This window comes from Hemiscyllium ocellatum, chromosome 7 (genome assembly GCF_020745735.1).
Source record: "Hemiscyllium ocellatum isolate sHemOce1 chromosome 7, sHemOce1.pat.X.cur, whole genome shotgun sequence".
Classification (NCBI taxonomy): domain Eukaryota; kingdom Metazoa; phylum Chordata; class Chondrichthyes; order Orectolobiformes; family Hemiscylliidae; genus Hemiscyllium; species Hemiscyllium ocellatum.
This window is the reverse complement of record NC_083407.1, coordinates 47,398,238-47,417,879: the sequence shown is the minus strand read 5'-3', so window position 1 is coordinate 47,417,879 and position 19,642 is coordinate 47,398,238. Positions and strand designations below refer to the sequence as shown.

At 40.2% G+C, this 19,642-nt stretch overlaps 1 protein-coding gene across 1 annotated transcript in view; it reads right to left on the bottom strand.

The window, feature by feature from the left end:
• Positions 1-6,456: 6,456 nt before the first annotated feature.
• The window catches only part of itgb5 (integrin, beta 5), a 126,101-nt gene continuing 112,915 nt past the window's right edge, over positions 6,457-19,642 (bottom strand). Inside the window, exons 14-15 of the mRNA XM_060827167.1 lie at positions 11,256-11,422; positions 6,457-9,596 (exon numbers count right to left, since the gene is read on the bottom strand). Coding sequence (XP_060683150.1) covers positions 9,501-9,596; positions 11,256-11,422 — 263 coding nt within the window. The 3' untranslated portion in view covers positions 6,457-9,500. The remainder of the gene's footprint in view (positions 9,597-11,255; positions 11,423-19,642) is intronic.

Sequence of the window (19,642 nt, the reverse complement as noted above, 5' to 3'; positions counted from 1 at the left end):
TTATAAAGTCTCCTATTACTATTATTCTACTGTACTTTGACCCTCTGTGATGTAAAATGGGGTGAGTTGTGGTGCCACTACTCTGGCTACTGCTGTCACCATCCCCCAATAGGCAACCCTCCCCCAACAGTACAGCCCCAGGGGCCTCCTGCATTGTCATTTGGCCACTTCTAGTGGACGCCCATCTATCTGCCTGAACGTTAGGGGTGTGACCACATTGCTAGTACTCCTGTCATTGATGCTTTTCCCCCTCCTGCATGTTCCTAAGTTTATCCAATCTAACGGATCCATGTGGTGTGACAGAAGCTGCAATTGGATGCATTTCCTGCAGATGTAGTAGTCAGGGCCATTTGAACTGTCAACTGATACCCCACATTCTGCAGGAGCTCCTTACTACCCTGCTGACTGACACTTTTATTCTCTACCAACTACTTAATTAAAAATAAATTTCTATGAAATGAATTTACAGCTAACCAGATTATGTGTTAGATTCTCACTTTAAAAAAAAAGTAAATACACTATTATGTCAACAAGTCTAGGAACCACCCTAAATCCAGTGCTTTACTGCAGGTCAAATGGCCTCTTTCTGTGCTACAACCATTCTATGATTATAACAATAATTCTTCGTGCCCCTAATTAAAACAAACTGGAGCTTCTAGTCTACTATTTCCATCCAATGTTCCCTTAAATTATTTCTTCTGCTGCATGAACCCCCAAGGTCCATGTTTGGCATTGGCTTCTGAAAGTGGAGGGCAGGGTGTTGATATGTCAAGTGGTTTGTGCAGTACATCCCCGTGGCTGCAGAGACACTTAGAGAAAACATTGCTTCTATTTGCTATCTGCCGTATGAGACTGAGTGCTGAGGGGTAAGGACAATGACAGCTTTATGGTTAGTGCTTAATCCACTTAAACCATTCTTAGCATTAAATACTCCCTCTTGAAGTGTACCCCTTAGCTTTGGCATGAGTGAGGTGCAGCTGGTGTTGAAGTAATAGTTTGTAATAACTGGAGTTGGAAAATTAAAATGGTAGGTTTACTATAATATTTACTGATTATTTTTCCAAAGTCCCAGGAATTTACAACATAAATGATTTCAAGTATGATCTGAATAGTTCAGAAACAATAATCATTCATTTGTACTTATTCAATGGAATCATCGTGAAACACACTCAGCCTATCTTATTTTCAAATAATGTGTTTAGTACACACCGGAACTGATTTATAGTTCTGTCATACTAGCTGTATGGACACTTATTATGTTTTCAGTGCTTAAGAACGAACGTTTGCTGTAAAGGTGGGTGGGCTGAACTAATTTTCAGAATATATTGCATTTCTGGGGTATTAAATATTCTACGTCAGTAACAGTTACAGTTGTTGCAGAATTGGTGACTGTCCTTAAGGTTGGTCCTGCTACAAATGGAAGAGAAATGAAACCATCAGATTAAAGAAGGAGAACTCAAGTGTTTGCAACTGCCTGAAAGAATTTGAAATAGTTTGGAAACCCTGCACAGCTGAGCATTCTTATGTAGACAAACTCTGCCAATGTCAGCTTACAGATTGTCAAATGTGATTCAATTTTGGCTACATTCATAAATTTCCCTTACATCATATGCCAACTGAACTTTGCTTCAATCCAGCATACCATGAGAATGCATACAGCATTAGAAAGTAGTAGCTGTTTGTAGCTGCTGATATGCCCTTTTATTTTGCAGAATGTCTTGCAAACACATTGATATTGTCACATAGAAATCTTTTGAATTAGAAACATATTACTATGACGTGCCTTCATAGATTTATGTAAATTGCTTGACGTATATCACTTGTTTTCCAAATTTTTGGCCTTCATCTACTTTCCTACAGGAAAAGTTATCAGTGGACAATCAATGAAGGGACTCAAGTAAGCTATTCAAAATGGAGAACCTAATTTCTGCATTCCAGTGTTGATCTGGTGGATTCAGTTGAGATTGTGATTAATGGCAATGTATGATATCGACAGGTGTCAACTGTGCACCCACAGCAGCACTTTCACTTCTGAGTGAGAAAATTGTGAACTGAAAGTTAGGGTAGTAGTTTAGTCAAGTTACAGAAAGGATGCTGTACTGTTGGAGGTACTACCTTTCAATTGGGTTTAAGTAGTTATTAATCTTATTTACTGGGGACCTTAGGTCAGGAAAGGACAACTGCTTAGAGATGGCCACAGGATCATCAGAGTTAACTAGAGTACATCGTACCCAGTGAAATCTTGATGCCTGGAATGAAGCATCTCATGGATGGCCAAAGCTATGCACATATACTGCCCAAGCATAATACCTGGTCAATTTCCCACATTATTACTATTGTAATAACTGCAGTGTAATAGCTTGGCCAGGGAATTGTGGCTCTGATGAGAAAATGTTTAGTACTACAAAGACGTTGTTCACTAATAATCTTTTCTTGTTCGTAGAAATTGAACATCACTGGTAAGACCTCTCCTTAACAGTCTTTGAGAAGGTGAGCTGCATTCTGGAACTATTGCAGTCCATTTATTGCATGTACACCCACAGAGTACCACTATTCTGAACCAGGAACGGTGAAGGAATGTGATGTAGTTCCAAGTCAGCATTGTGTGGCTTAGAGGGAAACTTGTAGGTCATGGTGCTCCCATGTATCTGCTGTCTTTGGTGCTCTTTTACGTCACACAAATTTGGAAGGTGCTGAAGGAACCGTGATAAATTACAAAATTGCACCTTGTAAATGATACAAAACTTGAGTCCCTGTACTTTAGTGGAGAGAGTAAATATTTAAGGTGTTGAATAGCATTCTGATCAATCAGGCTGTTATACCATTGAAGTGTTATTCCTGACAAAGGGCTTATGCTTGAAACGTCGATTCTCCTGCTCCTTGAAATCTGCGTGACCTGCTGTGTTTTTCCAGCTCCACACTTTGACCGTCTAATAATTAGACTGCTGTTGAAGCTGCACTCATCTAGGTACGTGTGGAGCATTTCATCAGATTCCCGATTGTGTTTTGCATTTGGTGGATAGACACTGAATGTTGAATTATTCATTCCGGAACAGGTCAGGTGAATTGGCCATGCTAAATTGCCCGTAGTGTTAGGTAAGGGATAAATGTAGGGATATGGGTGGGTTGCGCTTCGGCGGGTCGGTGTGGACTTGTTGGGCCGAAGGGCCTGTTTTCACACTGTAAGTAATCTAATCTAAAAGTAATCTAAACTAATCTAATTTCCAGTCTCTGTCCTGATCCTGCAGCCATAGTATTCCTGCTATAACCAGAACAGTTCAAAACAATCATGTTTATCCCTTTGTATTTCAGTCCCTTAAAGTTAAAAACTACATTTCATTAGCTTTATAATTTTTTTGTATCAGTCTCGTGTTTTTAGCGATTTATTCATTGGAACCTACTAAGAACAGAGAAATAAGTGCTGGAGTAGACCACATATGGTTGACTCATAACTTCTCCCTAATTATAGGTACTAATTGCTCCCACTCTGTTTATGGGCAATTAGGAATAGATAACATATGGCTAGCAGTGTGAACGACACTTAAATCCCACAAAAGAATAAAAAGAATATTGCCCCTTGAACCTGGTCTAATATTCAACAATATCATGGTTGATCTCTTCCTCAGCTTGAACTGAAATCTGAATTCCTGAAAAGTCAGTGCACTCTTTAGTAAGGTAGTGAACATTTTGACAACTGAATCACTTCACTACGTGCCAGTACACCTTTACAATCCACGAGCTTTTTCCTAATGTGCACAAAGGTGACAGGATAAAGTCCACGAAGGGAGTGTTCCAGCAATACAGTGAGCTGGCTAAATCCCTTTGTTGAAACCATTTCTATGTCTGGAACATTCAACTTCAGTGAAACTGAAAACCTTCATGAGGAAATAAATAGATTAATTAGTAAAAGGCATAAGAAGCCAGCTAGTGATATGAGAAATCTAATATTTTAAGTCGAGCCATTTTGTAAACAATCACAATTAAAACCTGTTTTCAAAGTGACAGATAGAAACATTAATCTCACTTACCAGAGGCAGGAAATGATTGTTTTCATTTGTTATTTTCCCCAAGCACTGATAGTGTTTTGCAAAACATCTTGCAGATTTTTTTTGCATTTTCCAAACTTAGTTTGAACATCATTAATGTTTTAATTAAACTTGGATGCTTAAGAAACAGATTCTGTACTAACTTTAAACCTGGGTATATTCACAAAGAAACATGCAGCACTATTAGAGGAAAACCAGGAAGGAGTGTGGGACTAACGAGAAAACACTCTGAAAAAGCCAGTATACATACAATGGAGGGATGGCCTCCTTCTGTGCTATATAATTTTTAAAATATTTCATACATTCAAGTTTAATACATCAAGGAAAAAATATAATTGGAAAACAATGTATTGAATGATAAATGTCACTAGAATTTTACAGTGAGACAATTGTGGTAAAGAAAAGTTTATAGAAATTTAAAAAACCGAACCTAGAATCATAATATTAGAGCACAGAGAGTGGCCATTTGGTCCATTGCACTGTGGCAGCTGTCTAAACACATGATCTTATGTTCCCTACTTTCCAAATATCTACTCAATTCTCTTTATGATGGAAACCATTTTCACTCATAATCTTTTCTTGTTCGTAGAAATTGAACATCACTGGTAAGACCGGTAATTACTTCCTCTCCTTAACAGTCTTTGAGAAGGTGAGCTGCATTCTGGAACTATTGCAGTCCATTTATTGCATGTTGCTTTGTTGTATGCAATTTATACTGTGTAAGCCAGCAACTTGTGAAAATGGTAGCATTCAGCCAACAGAGTTCCAAGGAGTGGGGATATTTGATGTTTTAAAATAGCAGTTACATTCAATTCTGATTACGAACAAAGTGAGGGTTATTGAGAGGTTTTCAATATGTCACTGAACTGTCCATTTAGTCATTTGGATCAAGGTAGTCAGGAAGCAGCTTTTTTTGCCTTCAGGCTGCTGGTCAGTCAGTTTCTTAGAAGCAGGGAGAAGAGGCTTCATTCTGAAATGGTGCTGCTATAAGAGGCTCTGAACCACCAAGATTCAGGAGAAGTCAGAGGAGATACAAGAGTGCAACTACATTTTGGGTTTATGGCTCAGGAGAAGACTCTGGAAACTGTGGGATTCAGAATAAGCCATGTGCTATTAATAGTTCAGTGCAGCTGAATGTGAGGATGAAGGAAGCCAATGAACAGAGGATTTGCTTTGTGCAGCTGAGCAAGATCAAAGCTTGGAGAACCACCTGATGAAGGAGCAGTGCTCTGAAAGCTAGTGCTTCCAATTAAACCTGTTGGACTATAACCTGGTGTTGTGTGATTTTTAACTTTGGAGAAAGAAGGGCAGAGCCAGCTTGATGAAGCTGGCTGCCTGTGAACAAACTGAAATTTTGCTGCTGATTAAATGATAGAGTAGATATCCAGAATCATTGTCCCAGGTGGGAGAGTGAACTACCAGAACGTGAGCCATTTTGAAACAGTCTGGGACAGAAAGTTTATGAAGAAGTTCTGAAGCTAAGTCTTTAACAAGAACAACACTAACCCCTCAGAAAATCTGAAGGAGAATTAGCAATTCAGTGTCACTAACATTTGGGAGCATGTTGCTGAGAAATTGCATTTACTACTTGATATGCTCGGTGTGTTGTTTGAACATAACATGTCTGTTACACATATTCCCCTCAGGTATACATATTAAGTTACATATATTATAGGTTGCTTACTGTTTCTTTTTGTATAGCAACACTCATTATTGGGTCTTCAAAACCATGGAACCTTGGGGCTTTATTCTCTAAGTACCTGGGATCTCACTCTTTTTCTGCATTGAAAATTACTGAATGCAAGTCTCATCGTAACATAAATTTGGCAGTCTGGTCCAGAATCATACATCTTATAATGTACTCTTCATTCACCTAGTATCTAGTAGGTTAAACTACATTCAAACAACTCCCTGTGTAAAAGTCTCTCAACTGTCCCTTTGTTCTTCCATGCCAATTCCAAAGGTATACCCTCCAGTTACTGAATTACTACTGAAAATGTCTTTATCCTATATCTTACTAATCCTCTCATAATTTGAACACTGATTCCTCAATCAGTGTATCATGTCTCAAGTTTTTAAAATTATTTTGCTTGAACTGTCATTCTTCCCAAAGTACAATCTTGAACGTTAATGTAACATTCTAACTGTAGCCTAACCAAGTATTTGTGTAGATTTAGCATAGTTTTTTGCGCTTGATTCCATCAAATAGATTTTCCAAATTCATAGCACTCACAAAATATGTCAGATTCAGATAAAACTTCAGATAGTGTGTGCTAGCAGTGATGAGGTAGTCTCCCATGGGCACAAATACAGAAAAAAATTCATACTCCTATTCATAAATTTATTTTTAAAATACGAGTTAACTAATTTATCTTTTAACTTTATCATGTTTACAAAATACTAATTATAATCTTAGAAAGGGATGCTTCATTTATTTAAGTCAGTTGGAGGAAGGCACTTACAATTTTACTTGATCCAATTTTTTGAAGTTCTTTGCCATTAATTTACATGAGTTGTGTATTAAATCACTGGCAGTCAGAGAGGATATGGTACTTCAAAATCAACAGGAACCAAATACCCTGCTAAATAATATGTAATACTGGCTATATTTAACAACGACCACAATTCTCAGGGGGTATATGTTAACTCAAGGCACCAATTCATTTCTTGGGCATCTTTTGTTAATGAGGATTGGCACTTCTATACCCAAGAAAGTTTTTTAAAACAAAACATATTGATTCATGCCACATGAATGGTAAGACAACCAGAATATGACACCAAAGTTGAATTGTTGAAACCAATGAACAGCAAAGGTTTATAGAAAGTACATAAGGAGAAACTGTAGGACTGTAAGCAAAAAGAAATTTGGACTATCATATTGTATTACTGATGTCAAGTTGATTAACTGAAATAATTTTTGAAAGTGCTATTTTCTGTGTTAACATGGTTTTCCAAGTAAAGATGCTGCATAACTGGACTACATTAACATTTTAGAAAGTACAAGGCAGTTCATGTCACCGAAATGAAATCTGTTCCAGAGACCTTTAATAGCACAGTGCTATCCATGCTATTCTTCATGCATAAAAGAATCAAACAAAATAACAAGCATTAATGCCAGAATGTAGACACAGTCACCTTTCACAAGTCTCATCAGGGCTTCAATGAATAAAACTCTACAAACTCTTTAACTAGTATAAAATTATATAACATTGATATTTTGCATCAGTAGCCTAGTATAGCCAATCAGGAAACAATAGCTGTGGCACAGTGAGGTAAACTATTACAATGTGGAGGCTTGGGCTGCCAGTTGCGTAGGATACTTCCAAGGAGGTATAGTCCATTTTGAGGGATAGGCTTCATTATCACAGACTAGATTAGAGTGCTGCTGGAAAAGCACATCAGGTCAGGCAGCATCCGAGGGGCAGGAAAATAGATGTTGCGGGCAAAAGCCCTTCGTCAGGAATAGAGGCAGGATGCCTGCAGAGTGGAGAGATAAATGAGAAGGGGGGGTGGGGGTGGGGAGAAAGTAGCATAGAGTACAGTAGGTGAATGGGGGTGGGGATGGAGGTGATAGGTCAGAGAGGAGGGTGAGGGAAGTTAGCAAAGAGTACAATGGGTGAGTGGGGGTGGGGATGAAGGTGATAGGTCAGAAAGAAGGGTGGAGTGGATAGGTGGAAAGGAAGATAGGCAGGTAGGACAGGTCATGGGGACGGTGCTGAGCTGGAAGGCTGGAGCTGGGGTGAGGAGGGGGAAGGGGAAATGAGGAAACTGATGAAATCCACATTGATGTCATGGGGTTGAAGTGTTCTGAGGCGGAAGATGAAGCGTTCTTCCTCCAGGCGTGGGGTGGTGAGGGAGCGGCGGTGGAGGAGGCCCAGGACCTGCATGTCTTCAGCAGAGTGGGAGGGGGAATTGAAATGTTGGGCCACAGGGCGGTGGGGTCGATTGGTGCAGGTGTACCGGAGATGTTCCCTAAAGCGCTCTGCTAGGAGGCGTCCAGTCTCCCCAAGTAGAGTAAACTGCATTGGGAGCAATGGATACAATAAATTATATTGGTGGATGTGCAGGTGAAACTTTGATGGATGTGGAAGGCTCCTTTGGGGCCATGGATGGAGGTGAGGGAGGAGGTGTGGGTGCAGGTTTTGCAATTTCTGCAGTGGCAGGGGAGGGTGCCAGGAAGGGAGGGTGGGTTGTTGGGGGGCGTGGACCTGACTAGGTAGTCATGGAGGGAACGGTCTTTGCGAAAGCAGAAATTGGTGAAGAGGGAAATATATTCCTGGTGGTGGGGCCCGTTTGGAGGTGGCGGAAATGTTGTCGGATGATGTGGTTTATGCGAAGGTTGCTGGGTGGAAGGTGAGCACCAGAGGGGTTCTGTTTCCAGCATCTGCAGTCCTTGTTTTTTACCTATTCATTATCACAGGGCCCGAAAGCAGCAAGCAAAAATGAATACTCTGTGGCAGCCCAGTCACTCTAGGCCACAGCAAAATTGGGCAGTCTGATGGCCATCAATGCAAATTCAATCTAGCCCTGAAAAGAGCAGGGAGGCAGTTTAAATGGAAGAAAACCACATGTGGCAGGGGGCCAGTCCCTTTATGCTGACCCAAGTGAGGAGCATTCCTGTTCCTTACAGCTCCACAATGTCAAATTTAAAGTTATTTACACATAGTTTCACTCAAGTTGGACTGCCACTCGATACTGGGTGGCGTTTACAAATGCAATACTAAAATAACAATCGTGGTACAACACTGAACCCATGCCTCATAAAATGGTCTACAGCCTGACACACGATTCATCTGTCTGAACTTGGCACCAATCAGATTGGAAATAGTAACAAGGCAGGAAGCATTATCCTGTTATTTTAGAGTGTTACCATACTGTTTTCAGCTGGTGGAATCAGTCAAGACTATCCCAATATTTCTACAATCAAAGTAATGTTACCATATGGTTTTATTTCTGCTAAGCAGATATAAGTAGAAAATGCAAATTTCTGCTCAATTCAGAAGTATTGTGCTCATATTAACTACTTGTTAGTTTTTGTTACGCTAAAAACATTTGTCACAGATTTAATGTAACCAACTTTGTTATTTAAAAAAGCCTTAAAAGTCCCAAGCTTTATATTTTTTGTCATATCAAAACAAGCTTTCTTGAAAAGTTTACCTGTGCCAAAAAAGTTGCAATTTTTATTTCCATCATCCCATATCTAGGCAATAAATCTAATGAAATATTTTCTTGTCCAAGAATAATAGTCAATAGTCCAAAGCACACATTCTAAGATATTTTGTCTAATTCAGGCAGATGCCTAGTACCGAGTTGTCTTCTGTGCAGAATGCAGTTAATTTCAACCTTGCCAACGAAGGACGAATGGCAGAATTTCCAGTTGCCAAATTCAGGAACAAAATCCCAGTTAGGTACAAATTGATGGCACAGTTATCACTGCAGTCCTACTCCCCATTTTCAGTCAACTATACCATTGTAAGATATGTTTTGCATTTTTGAAAGAATCTCCACAGTATGTGTGGTTATGGGTTGTCTGTACAGTGGATTGGTTGCCTGAAAGGGAAAACAAAGTGAGAGTTAACAAAGGGAACTTAAAAGTTGAATCTTATGCAGTTTTTTTTGTCCCCACCAAAACCACTGACCAACCAAATAAGATAGAACTTGCACGAGTGAATTTAGCATTGTTCCAATTATTGCCCAACCACTAATTCAAAGGCCAAAGATGTGTTTAATTTTATGGTTTAGATGAGCGTCTCCTAAATTCACAAAAATACTTCATTCTTCTACCAGCTCATTTGAGCACCTCACAGTCTCTTTTGTGACCTCTAACTCACTGTGTTAAGTGCAATCTGAAGATGGCAGAGGCCTCCAGACAGTCAGCTTTGGACAAAATTTGAAGACCAAGCCCATTCTCTCACAAAAAAAAATCAGCAGTTGAGCAAGTCAGTAGCAGACTGAACACAAAGCAGATTGTATCTTACAAAAGTACTATGTTTGATGTAGAAATTGCTAAATGTGATACAGAAAAGAATCTGAGTAACATTGTTGGGGTTAGGCAAACAATTTTGTCTTTTATAGATTCATAGAGATGTACAGCATGGAAACAGACCCTTCGGTCCAACCTGTCCATGCCAACCAGATATCCCAACCCAATCAAGTCCCACCTGCCAGCACCCGGCCCATATCCCTCCAAACCCTTCCTATTCATATACACATCCAAATGCTTTTTAAATGTTGCAATTGTACCAGCCTTCACCACTTCCTCTGGCAGCTCATCCCATACATGTACCACCCTCTGCATGAAAATGTTGCCCCTTAGGTCTCCTTTATATCTTTTCCCCCCTCACCCTAAACCTATGCCCTCTAGTTCTGGACTCCCCCACCCCAGGGAAAAGATTTTGTCTATTTATCCTATCCATACACCACATAATTTTGTAAACTTCTATAAGGTCACCCTCCAGCCTCTGACGCTCCAGGGAAAACAGCCCTAGCCTGTTCAGCCTCTCCCTAAAGCTCAAATCCTCCAACCCTGGCAACATCCTTGTAAGTCTTTTCTGAACCCTTTCACAACATCTTTCCGATAGGAAGGAGATCAGAATTGCATGCAATATTCCAACAGTGGCCTAACCAATGTCCTGTACAGCCATAACATGATCTCACAACTCCTATATTCAATACTCTGACCAATAAAAGAAAGCATACCAAACATCCTCTTCACTATCCTATGTACTTTCGACTCCACTTTCAAGGAGCTACGAACCTTTAGGTATTAATGGTTAAAATCAAATCTTCGACCTGGTGTGCTATGTTTCAGAGAAAGGCTATCATGTTAATTTGGAAAAAAAAAGAACAATATATGGTCTACAAAGCAGATTTCATTCTGGAAGCTGACTTGTCTAACAGTAACATCAGTTTTGATCATATCCTGACACATGTCAAAATCTGCAAATATCTTTTTACAGAGTTTTTACATTTGGAGAAATGTTTATTGTCTAGTTTCCAGTAAAGAAAGATCTAGCTGAGGAGACTGAAAGAATCTGATGATTAAAAAAGGAAATAAGACATCAATTAATTTTAAACTCATAGGTATTGCAGAAATATTGTAGGACTCTGACATGTGTTCAAAAGTCATTGGTTACCTGCCAATACATCATTAGCTCAATAATTCTTATAGCAATTCTCGAATATTGATACATAACTTAAAAATCTTACCATCTCATATCGGGCTCTGGACCTTTCATTTTGAAATCTGGCAAACTCTCTTCTATCATGAATAGTGACAATCAGTTTCCAAATGGCAAGCAAAACAATGCCCACTGTCAAAATACTACCAACTACAGCTATCAATACAGTTACTGGATCAGTTTCACTTGCACATTCTGTAAAATAAGAACAGACCATTAAATAAAAGAATTGCTCAATAAGTCTACTTCATTCTGCAAAAACAGAATTCAAAGTCTAGTACCATGCAATAAATACTCATGTTATTTTTATAACATTTCCTGTAAAACACTGTTGTTACTAAAAGTATTTTATAACAACTACAACTTCTTGTTGAAATTGGCTTCAAGCGTGAAAATATTTTTGATAATGGATGGGTATGGGGCTTGAACTTCAGCTCTGAGTTAAGAATGACCGTCTACCCTCTAATTCAGCCTCAGCAAATAGCACAGCAGAAGGATGGAATCAATCAGAAAATATGGGATGGACCAAAAGCTACAGCTTCAATTTTTCATTTTTCAACTACATGCAGTTCTAGAACAGCCACATCCTGACACCATTTTCTAGATTAGTGGTGCTGGAAGAGCACAGCAGTTCAGGCAGCATCTGAGGAGCAGTAAAATCGACGTTTCGGGCAATACGTGAGGGGAGGGTGGGGGTGGGGGGAAGTAGCATAGAGTACAATAGGTGAGTGGGGGAGGGGATGAAGGTGATAGGTCGGGGGGGGAGGGTGGAGTGGATAGGTGGAAAAGAAGATAGGCAGGTAGGACAAGTCATGGGGACAGTGCTGAGCTGGAAGTTTGGAACTGGGGTGAGGTGGGGGAAGGGGAAATGAGGAAACTATTGGAGTCCACACTGATGCCCTGGGGTTGAAGTGTTCCGAGGCGGAAGATGAGGCATTCTTCCTCCAGGCGTCTGATGGTGAGGGAGCGGCGGTGAAGGAGGCCCAGGACCTCCATGTCCGCGGCAGAGTGGGAAGGGGAGTTGAAATGTTGGGCCACAGGGTGATGTGGTTGATTGATGCGGGTGTCCCGGAGATGTTCCCTAAAGCACTCTGCTAGGAGGCGTCCAGTCTCCCCAGTGTAGAGGAGACCGCATCGGGAGCAATGGATACAATAAATGATATTGATGGATGTGCAGGTAAAACTTTGAAGGATGTGGAAGGCTCCTTTAGGGCCTTGGATAGAGGTGAGGGAGGAGGTCTGGGCGCAGGTTTTGCAATTCCTGCAGTGACAGGGGAAGGTGCCAGGATGGGAGGGTGGGTTGTTGGGGGGCGTGGACCTGACCAGGTAGTCACGGAGGAAACCGTCTTTGCGGAAGGTGGAAAGGAGTGGGGAGGGAAATATATTCCTGGTGCTGGGATATGTTTGGAGGTGGCGGAAACATCGGCGGTTGATTTGGTTTATAGTAGGTTTGAGATCTTTACAATAATAAAAGTTTCATTCCAAAAAAGGTGCAGGAGTCCAAAAATCAACTCTGAACACTTTTAAATTCCTTATCTAAGGAAAGGTATGCTGGCTTTGCAGGCAATCCAGAGAAGATTTCAAGGTATGGGTTAACTGAGTAGGTTGGACCTGTACTCATTGCAGTTTAGAAGAATGAGAGGCAACCTTATTGAAACACACAAGTTTCTGAGAAACCTGCCAGGGTAGATAAAGACACAGCTTGTTGCCCTTTTTGGGTGATCCTAGGACTGAACAGCATATTCTAAGAATAAAATGTTCTCATGTAAGAAAAGATGAGGAGGAATTTCTTCTCAAAGTGTATTGAATCTATGAAATTCTTTATTGGATCATTTGTTGTATTCAAGGTTGATCTCAAGAGATTTTCAATCAGTAAGAGAACCGAGGATTATGGGGAAAAGGCAGGAAATTGGAGTTGAAGATTATCAGCTCATCCATGATCTCATTGAATGGCAGAACTGACTCAATGGGCTGATTGGCCAATGACTACTCCTATGTCTTGTTGTCTTAGAGGTCCCCATGGAAACATGGACCTATTGTTTTGCAAGGGTTCGGTATGGGACAAGGTTGTATTTTGTACATTTATATTTCATGAAGACAGCTATCCATACAAACCACCAGCCATCTCCGGTCACAACTGCTTTTGGTAATCTAGGCATGATGTGACCAGATTAGACCCAATAGGCCCAGGTTTAGGAACAGGGAACAGACTTGTCAAAAGCACGAAAGAAAAAATGTCAAGTTGTCAAAGTATTTAAAACTCCTGACAGTCAAATCCTTGAACAAAAATGTATGAAGCATTGAAAACATTCTGGTTATTTCACTCTATTCTTGAGAGCTACCATTACTGAATTAGTCCTGCATGACTGAATTCACAATCTTCTATTATTATTGCAGTATAGCGGTCATTTCACAATTGAAGATTCACAAATCTTCAATTTCACAAAACTGATTAACAGTTTTAAGTGGTTATAGACTCATTGAAGTGGGATCACAAAGACTAATGCATGTTTTTATAAGCAATTGTGCACTTCAATGAAATGTTGTGGTTATAAGAGATTACCTAGTTGAAGGAAGTTAAATGTTGTGAATTTGTTTTATGAGTGGGAGTATTTTTAACATAGTGAACCCATCAAAAGACACTTAGGTTGTTATTTCATTTCATCTTTCCATGTCTCCTGTGGTCTGCCCATGATCAACGTAAGATCAACAAGTAATGGTGGAGGGGAAATGGGTTGGTGTACTATGTTGACATGATGTTTAGAATAGAGTGTAAGAGGATTTTGGAGTGGCTGGAGAGGCATAGGTCTACGTAGAGACTATGAGGTATTGAAGCAAATGTGACACGATTTGCATGAAGGATGCAATGGGTATAGTGGCTGTGAGTGTTAAGAGCTGTATTTTGTTTTATTATCTTTTTAAAAATACAATACTCGAGCACAAAGGCAGATCTTCTGTACAGATTCCCACACCATATACTTGGTAGCCTCTGCACTCTTTCAATGTTGCTAGGCTCAACGTTGACCCTGTAATGAAAATTCCAACATCCATGACCATGTCTCTCAGGTCCTATATGCAGAACCAGGAAATGTGCTGCTTTTGATAGCCTGATGTAATATAGATTGTTCTGGGATCTAGGGAAGCCCTGAAAGGAACTGAATTGGGCACTGTTGGTTAACATGGAAGGTGACTCTCATGATGTTGGTTTAGATGATGAAATGAAGGAATCCAAAGAAGTTTGATCTACAAAGATAATATGATGGAATTAGGACAGGAAACCATTGGTCAACATATCCCTGAGAACCTCACAAGGGCAGTTCAATGTTAAAAGCATACTTGGAAACTGACATTGATGACAAGGAAAGGAAAACCATGATGTGGAGGTACCGATGGTGGCTGGAGTGAACAAAACCAAAAGTCACATGACATCAGGTTACAATCCAACAGGTTTATTTAAAATCACCAGTGTTTGAAATGCTGCTCTGTCATCAGGTAAAGTGGAGGGAAGCGCACAGGCACAGAATATACAAGTTGAGAGATAATGGCAAGATAATTCCAGGCAATTAAGAGTGTTAACAGATAAGTACAAATACAGTCTGTTCTGCCATAACCACGTTTCCTCAATGCAAAATGGCTTTAACGCTTTTGAATAACTTCAACCATTATTTGTATAACACGCACTTTGCTTACCTGTATTGGCTATAACATGATTCCAGCCCCATTAGTTTAAATGGCGCGGCTATTGCATGATTTTCTTAAAACTCAAGGTCGCACGAAAACAGAACTATCGCGTTATATCAGAGCCCACTGTAGTGTGAATGGAGTGTCGACAGACTGAATAACAAGTCTTTGCAGGTGATCAGAAGTGTCAAATGGTGTGAGTAAAGTGTCAATAACTGAATAACAAGTGAAGGGTTGACCTATGAACTGATTAATCAAGGCAGAGAGATAATTACGCATAATCAAAAATAAGATGGTGCTCGAGACAAATCAAATGGTTAGAATAACATGGGTAGGTATCAAGGAAAGAAAAGGTGGGGTATTAATTGAAAAGGATGTGCAATGACAATCCCAATGCAGGTGGAGAAACACTGAAAGCACTTGAACAATTCGGTTGCATGAAGCACTAGGGGGAGTCGACAGCATAGTGCTATTATTGATGGACTGTTAATCCAGTGACCCAGATAATGTTCTGGGGACCCGGGTGTGAATCCTGCCTTAGCCGATGGCAGAATCTGAATTCAATAAAAATCTGGAATTAAGAGTCTAATGATGACCATGAATCAGTTGTCGATTGTCAGGAAAACTCCATTTGGTTCACTAATTTCAGGCAGAATGTTAACTTCCTGAAAGCAGGATGAAAATTGGAAATTAAATTGGTAGAAGATTGAAAGCAAATTTTGCTTTCTAATGGCAAGTGGGAGAAACCTATTTTTTATCCATCTGCACACATTCTAAAGCACAAAGAACGAGTAATTTGCCTGCTTCACATTTGCGGTTAATGTCAGGGAGAAAAGATGGTTTAAGTACATTCAGTGCTGCTTCCGAAGCAGCAGGAGAGGAACCAACTGTCTGTGACATAGGGCCAAGATACACTGAAGACCAGAATACTGACAAGCGCCACCAGAAGGGCCTAGTGATATTATTGCTGCATTGTTAATCCAGAGACCCAGGCAATGTTCAGGGTACCAGAGTGTGAATCCTGCCATGGCAGATGGTGGAATTTGAATTTAATCAATATCTGGAATTAAGAGTCTAATGAGGAGCATGAAACCATTGCTGAATGTAAGGAAAAATCCATCTGGTTCACTAATGTCCTTTAAGGTAGGAAACCGCCATTCTTACCTGGTCTGGCTACAATGTGATTGACTCTTAACTGTCCTCTCGGCACTAGGAGATGGACAATGAATGATTCCCTAGCCAGTGATGCCCCATCCCATGAACGAATTTTAAAAAATGTCAGAAAGGTTGACTAGGAATTGTTCAGTTGCTAGGTTGAAGGTGACTGAATCAGGGATTGGGTGGGAAGAGGATTAGCAAAGTAATTAAGGAATAAGGAAAACAAAGGTCTATAGAAAGGTTATGTTGAGGAGGAAACATTAAAAAAAAGAGCATTTTGGACCCTCAAGTGTGTCTCACTATTCCCCAAGATCATGGCTGAACTAGTGCAAGTCTCCTCTGTGCCATTATAGCCCTCAGCTCTTTGGTATTTCAAAAATGTATTTAAATTTTATTTAAAGAGAAGGTAGTGATCCAGCCTCCACAATACTTTGACTTCCAGTCATTCACTACTCTCTGGGAGAAGAAATTTCTTTGCACCTCAGTTTTAAATAAAAGTCTATTATTCTGTAATCATGTCTTTTCATTCAAAATGACTCCAGTAGTGGAACCATCTTCTCAACATTTATCCTGTCAACTCCTCACAATCTTATTTATTTCATTAAGACCACCACTCAACTTCATAAACACCAATGAATGTAAGCTTAACTTGTTTAGACATTCTTGATAAATCAACTCCTTCATTATAGGAATCAGCTATATGAATTTTTTGAATTGTCTCCATTGTCAGTACGTCCTTTCTTAAACAAGGGGACAAAATCTGTACACGGATATTTCAGGTGTGGCCTCACCAAATATAGTTGTAACAAGACCTCCCAACTTTGAAACTCAACCTCCTAGCATTACAGGCCAAAATGCCATTTGCTTTTTGAGTTACTTGCTACCCTTACTTGCTAATGTTGAGTTTCACATACAGGAATATCTGGATCCCTCTGCACTGCACTTTTTAAAAAAAAAGTTGCAATTCCAAATCATTTAAATAATAGTCTGCATTCTGATTCTTCCTACCAAAGTTCATGATCTCTCATTTTCCTCATTAAATTCATCTCCAAGACTTTTTGCCCACTCTCACATTGCAGTTGGGAGGGGTGCAGTGATAAGAGGATAAATTGGTGTAAATTTCTGTGTGAATCATTCACTGATGAAGGCCATGATGTGGAGGAACTGGTTTTGGGCTGGGGTGACAATGTTATAAATCACATAACATCAGGTTTATAGTCCAGCTGGTTTATTTGGAAGTACTAGCTTTCAGACCGCTGCTCCTTCATCAGGTAGCTGTGGAGTTATAGTCTGCAGGTTGTGTGCTTTTTGAGCAAAATAGAATGTGTCTGCAAATATAATTCTGCAAATGCAAATTCACTAAATCGACTTGTTTGTGTACATGAATGAGAGAAAGACAGAGAGTGTGTTTGCATGTGTGCATGCTTGGTAAAGTGTGTGAGAGTGTGATGGAGTATAAGCCTGTGAGGTGTGTGAGAGGATGTGTGCGTGGGTGAGTGTGTAGGGTGTGCATGTATATGTGTATGAGGAGAGTGTGTGTGTATGAGAGAGGGCCTGTGTGATTGTGAGAGTATGTAAGAGCATGTGCGTGTATGAGAGAGTGTATAGTGCAGTGGGGCCACCTGTAGTGTGACATAAACCCAAGGTCCCGTTTGAGGCCATCCTCATGGGTTCTAAACTTGGCTATCAGCCTTTGCTTGGCCACTCTGCATTGTTGCGTACCCCGAAGTCTGCCTTGGAGGATGGTCACCCGAAGATCCGAGGTTGAATGTCCCTGACCGCTGAAGTGTTCCCTGATTGGAGGGAACGTCCCTGTGTGGTGATTGTTGCAGGGTGTCCATTCATTCATTGTCCTAGCTTCTACTTAGTCTCACCACTGTACCATGCCTCGGGGCATCCTTGCCTCCGGCATACGAAATAGACAACGTTGGCTGAGTCATATGAGTATCTGCCACATACATGATGGGTGGTGTCCCCATGTACTAGTGGTATCCATGTCGACACTCTGACATGTCTTGCAGTGGTTGCCATGACAGGGTTGTACTGTGTTATGGTCCATGTTTTCCTGAAGAACGGGCAGTTTGCTGCGAACAATGATCTGTTTAAAGGTTGTTTAAAGGTGAGAAGTGGAGGCGTAGGGAAGGTCTTGGCGGGGTGCTCGTCCTCATTGATAATGTGCTGCAAGCTGCAGAGAACATGGAAAATCTTCCACTTGATCAACCCCATTCCAATCCAATCCAACGATCTCCAATCAAATACATATTCACTCACCTTATTCATTTAAAGTCTATACCTTTAAATGTCTGTGAATTTGCATTTTCTGCTGCCAAAAGTGGGGCATATCTTCACATTTCTCACTAACTCTATTGCAATCAACTGGGCTTTCCCAGATGTTGCAACATGCAATTCTACTGCAGCCAGGTTTAGGGGACCCCAAAAGAAATGGACAATAGCATTGCATTGGGAAAATTTTTCACCAGCAGTTACAATGAACACGGTCCTGTCATGTACACAGCATCGCTGTTGACTGGAAGATGCAGGCCAGTGGCAACATAGTGAGCATTCGATCTGAAGTTTGAGGCTGAAGGATGTAGAATTGAAGGTGGACAGAAAGAGGATATGGCACAGGGTTAGGGGGATATGGAAAAGTTAACTTAAAAAACCTTTAATGAAGACAGAAGATATAAACATTGTATAATGTCACTTGCAGCGAGAGCCACAACACTCCATGAAGGTTTGCATGAGGTATGTGTTGATGTTTTGTAGCCACACTGAAAAAGTAAACAGTGCACTCAACAATTTTCATATTACGTAACACATTTCTTATTTCAGCAGTCAGGGAACACTTAACCCTGGCACAGAACCAGGTTATTTTCTATCCTTAAATGACATTGGCAGTCAGGTACTTTCCAGTTAGAGTCTCTGTACAATAGAAAGCCTGGCTGCCTTGTTAGCTACTTAGTTCATGACTGCTGATGGGAACTGTAGTTCTCCATAATGAGATGAAATAGGTCAAAACACAGCATGAGAGCTGCACTCTCAAAGATTTAGAGCAACATGACTGTTTCTCACATGATTCTCTGAGATATCCATCAATTGAGATGTTGAGCATTACAGATTTAAAATTCTTAATTTGTGTCATCACACAAAATACTTCACTGCTATATTTGTAAACAATTTTCCACACTGATACCCAAAGTTCAAAGCAATCAGTTGCTTTTATGTTCACTGAACTTTTTCTCAAACACAACTAGGTATGATGAACAGTACAACAAAAAAAAGGATCAAATAATTTACTTTCTTTGTGGGTTTGAAAATGCCGTGGGATTTTTAACATCCACCCAAAGAAGGGTGTGCCTTCAAATTTGTGCCTAATCCAAAAAAAACACTTCACCAGCATTGTGCCAATTTTCATCATATACTCAAGTCCTGAATCAGTGTTTGAATTCATGACATCCAACAAACTGAGAACTGACAATTTTGTATTTATGTGTCATTACACTTGAAACATTTTCTAAATGAAGTGCTGTGGGGAATCAAACAATATTGAGACTTGCAAATACAATAGATAAAAAA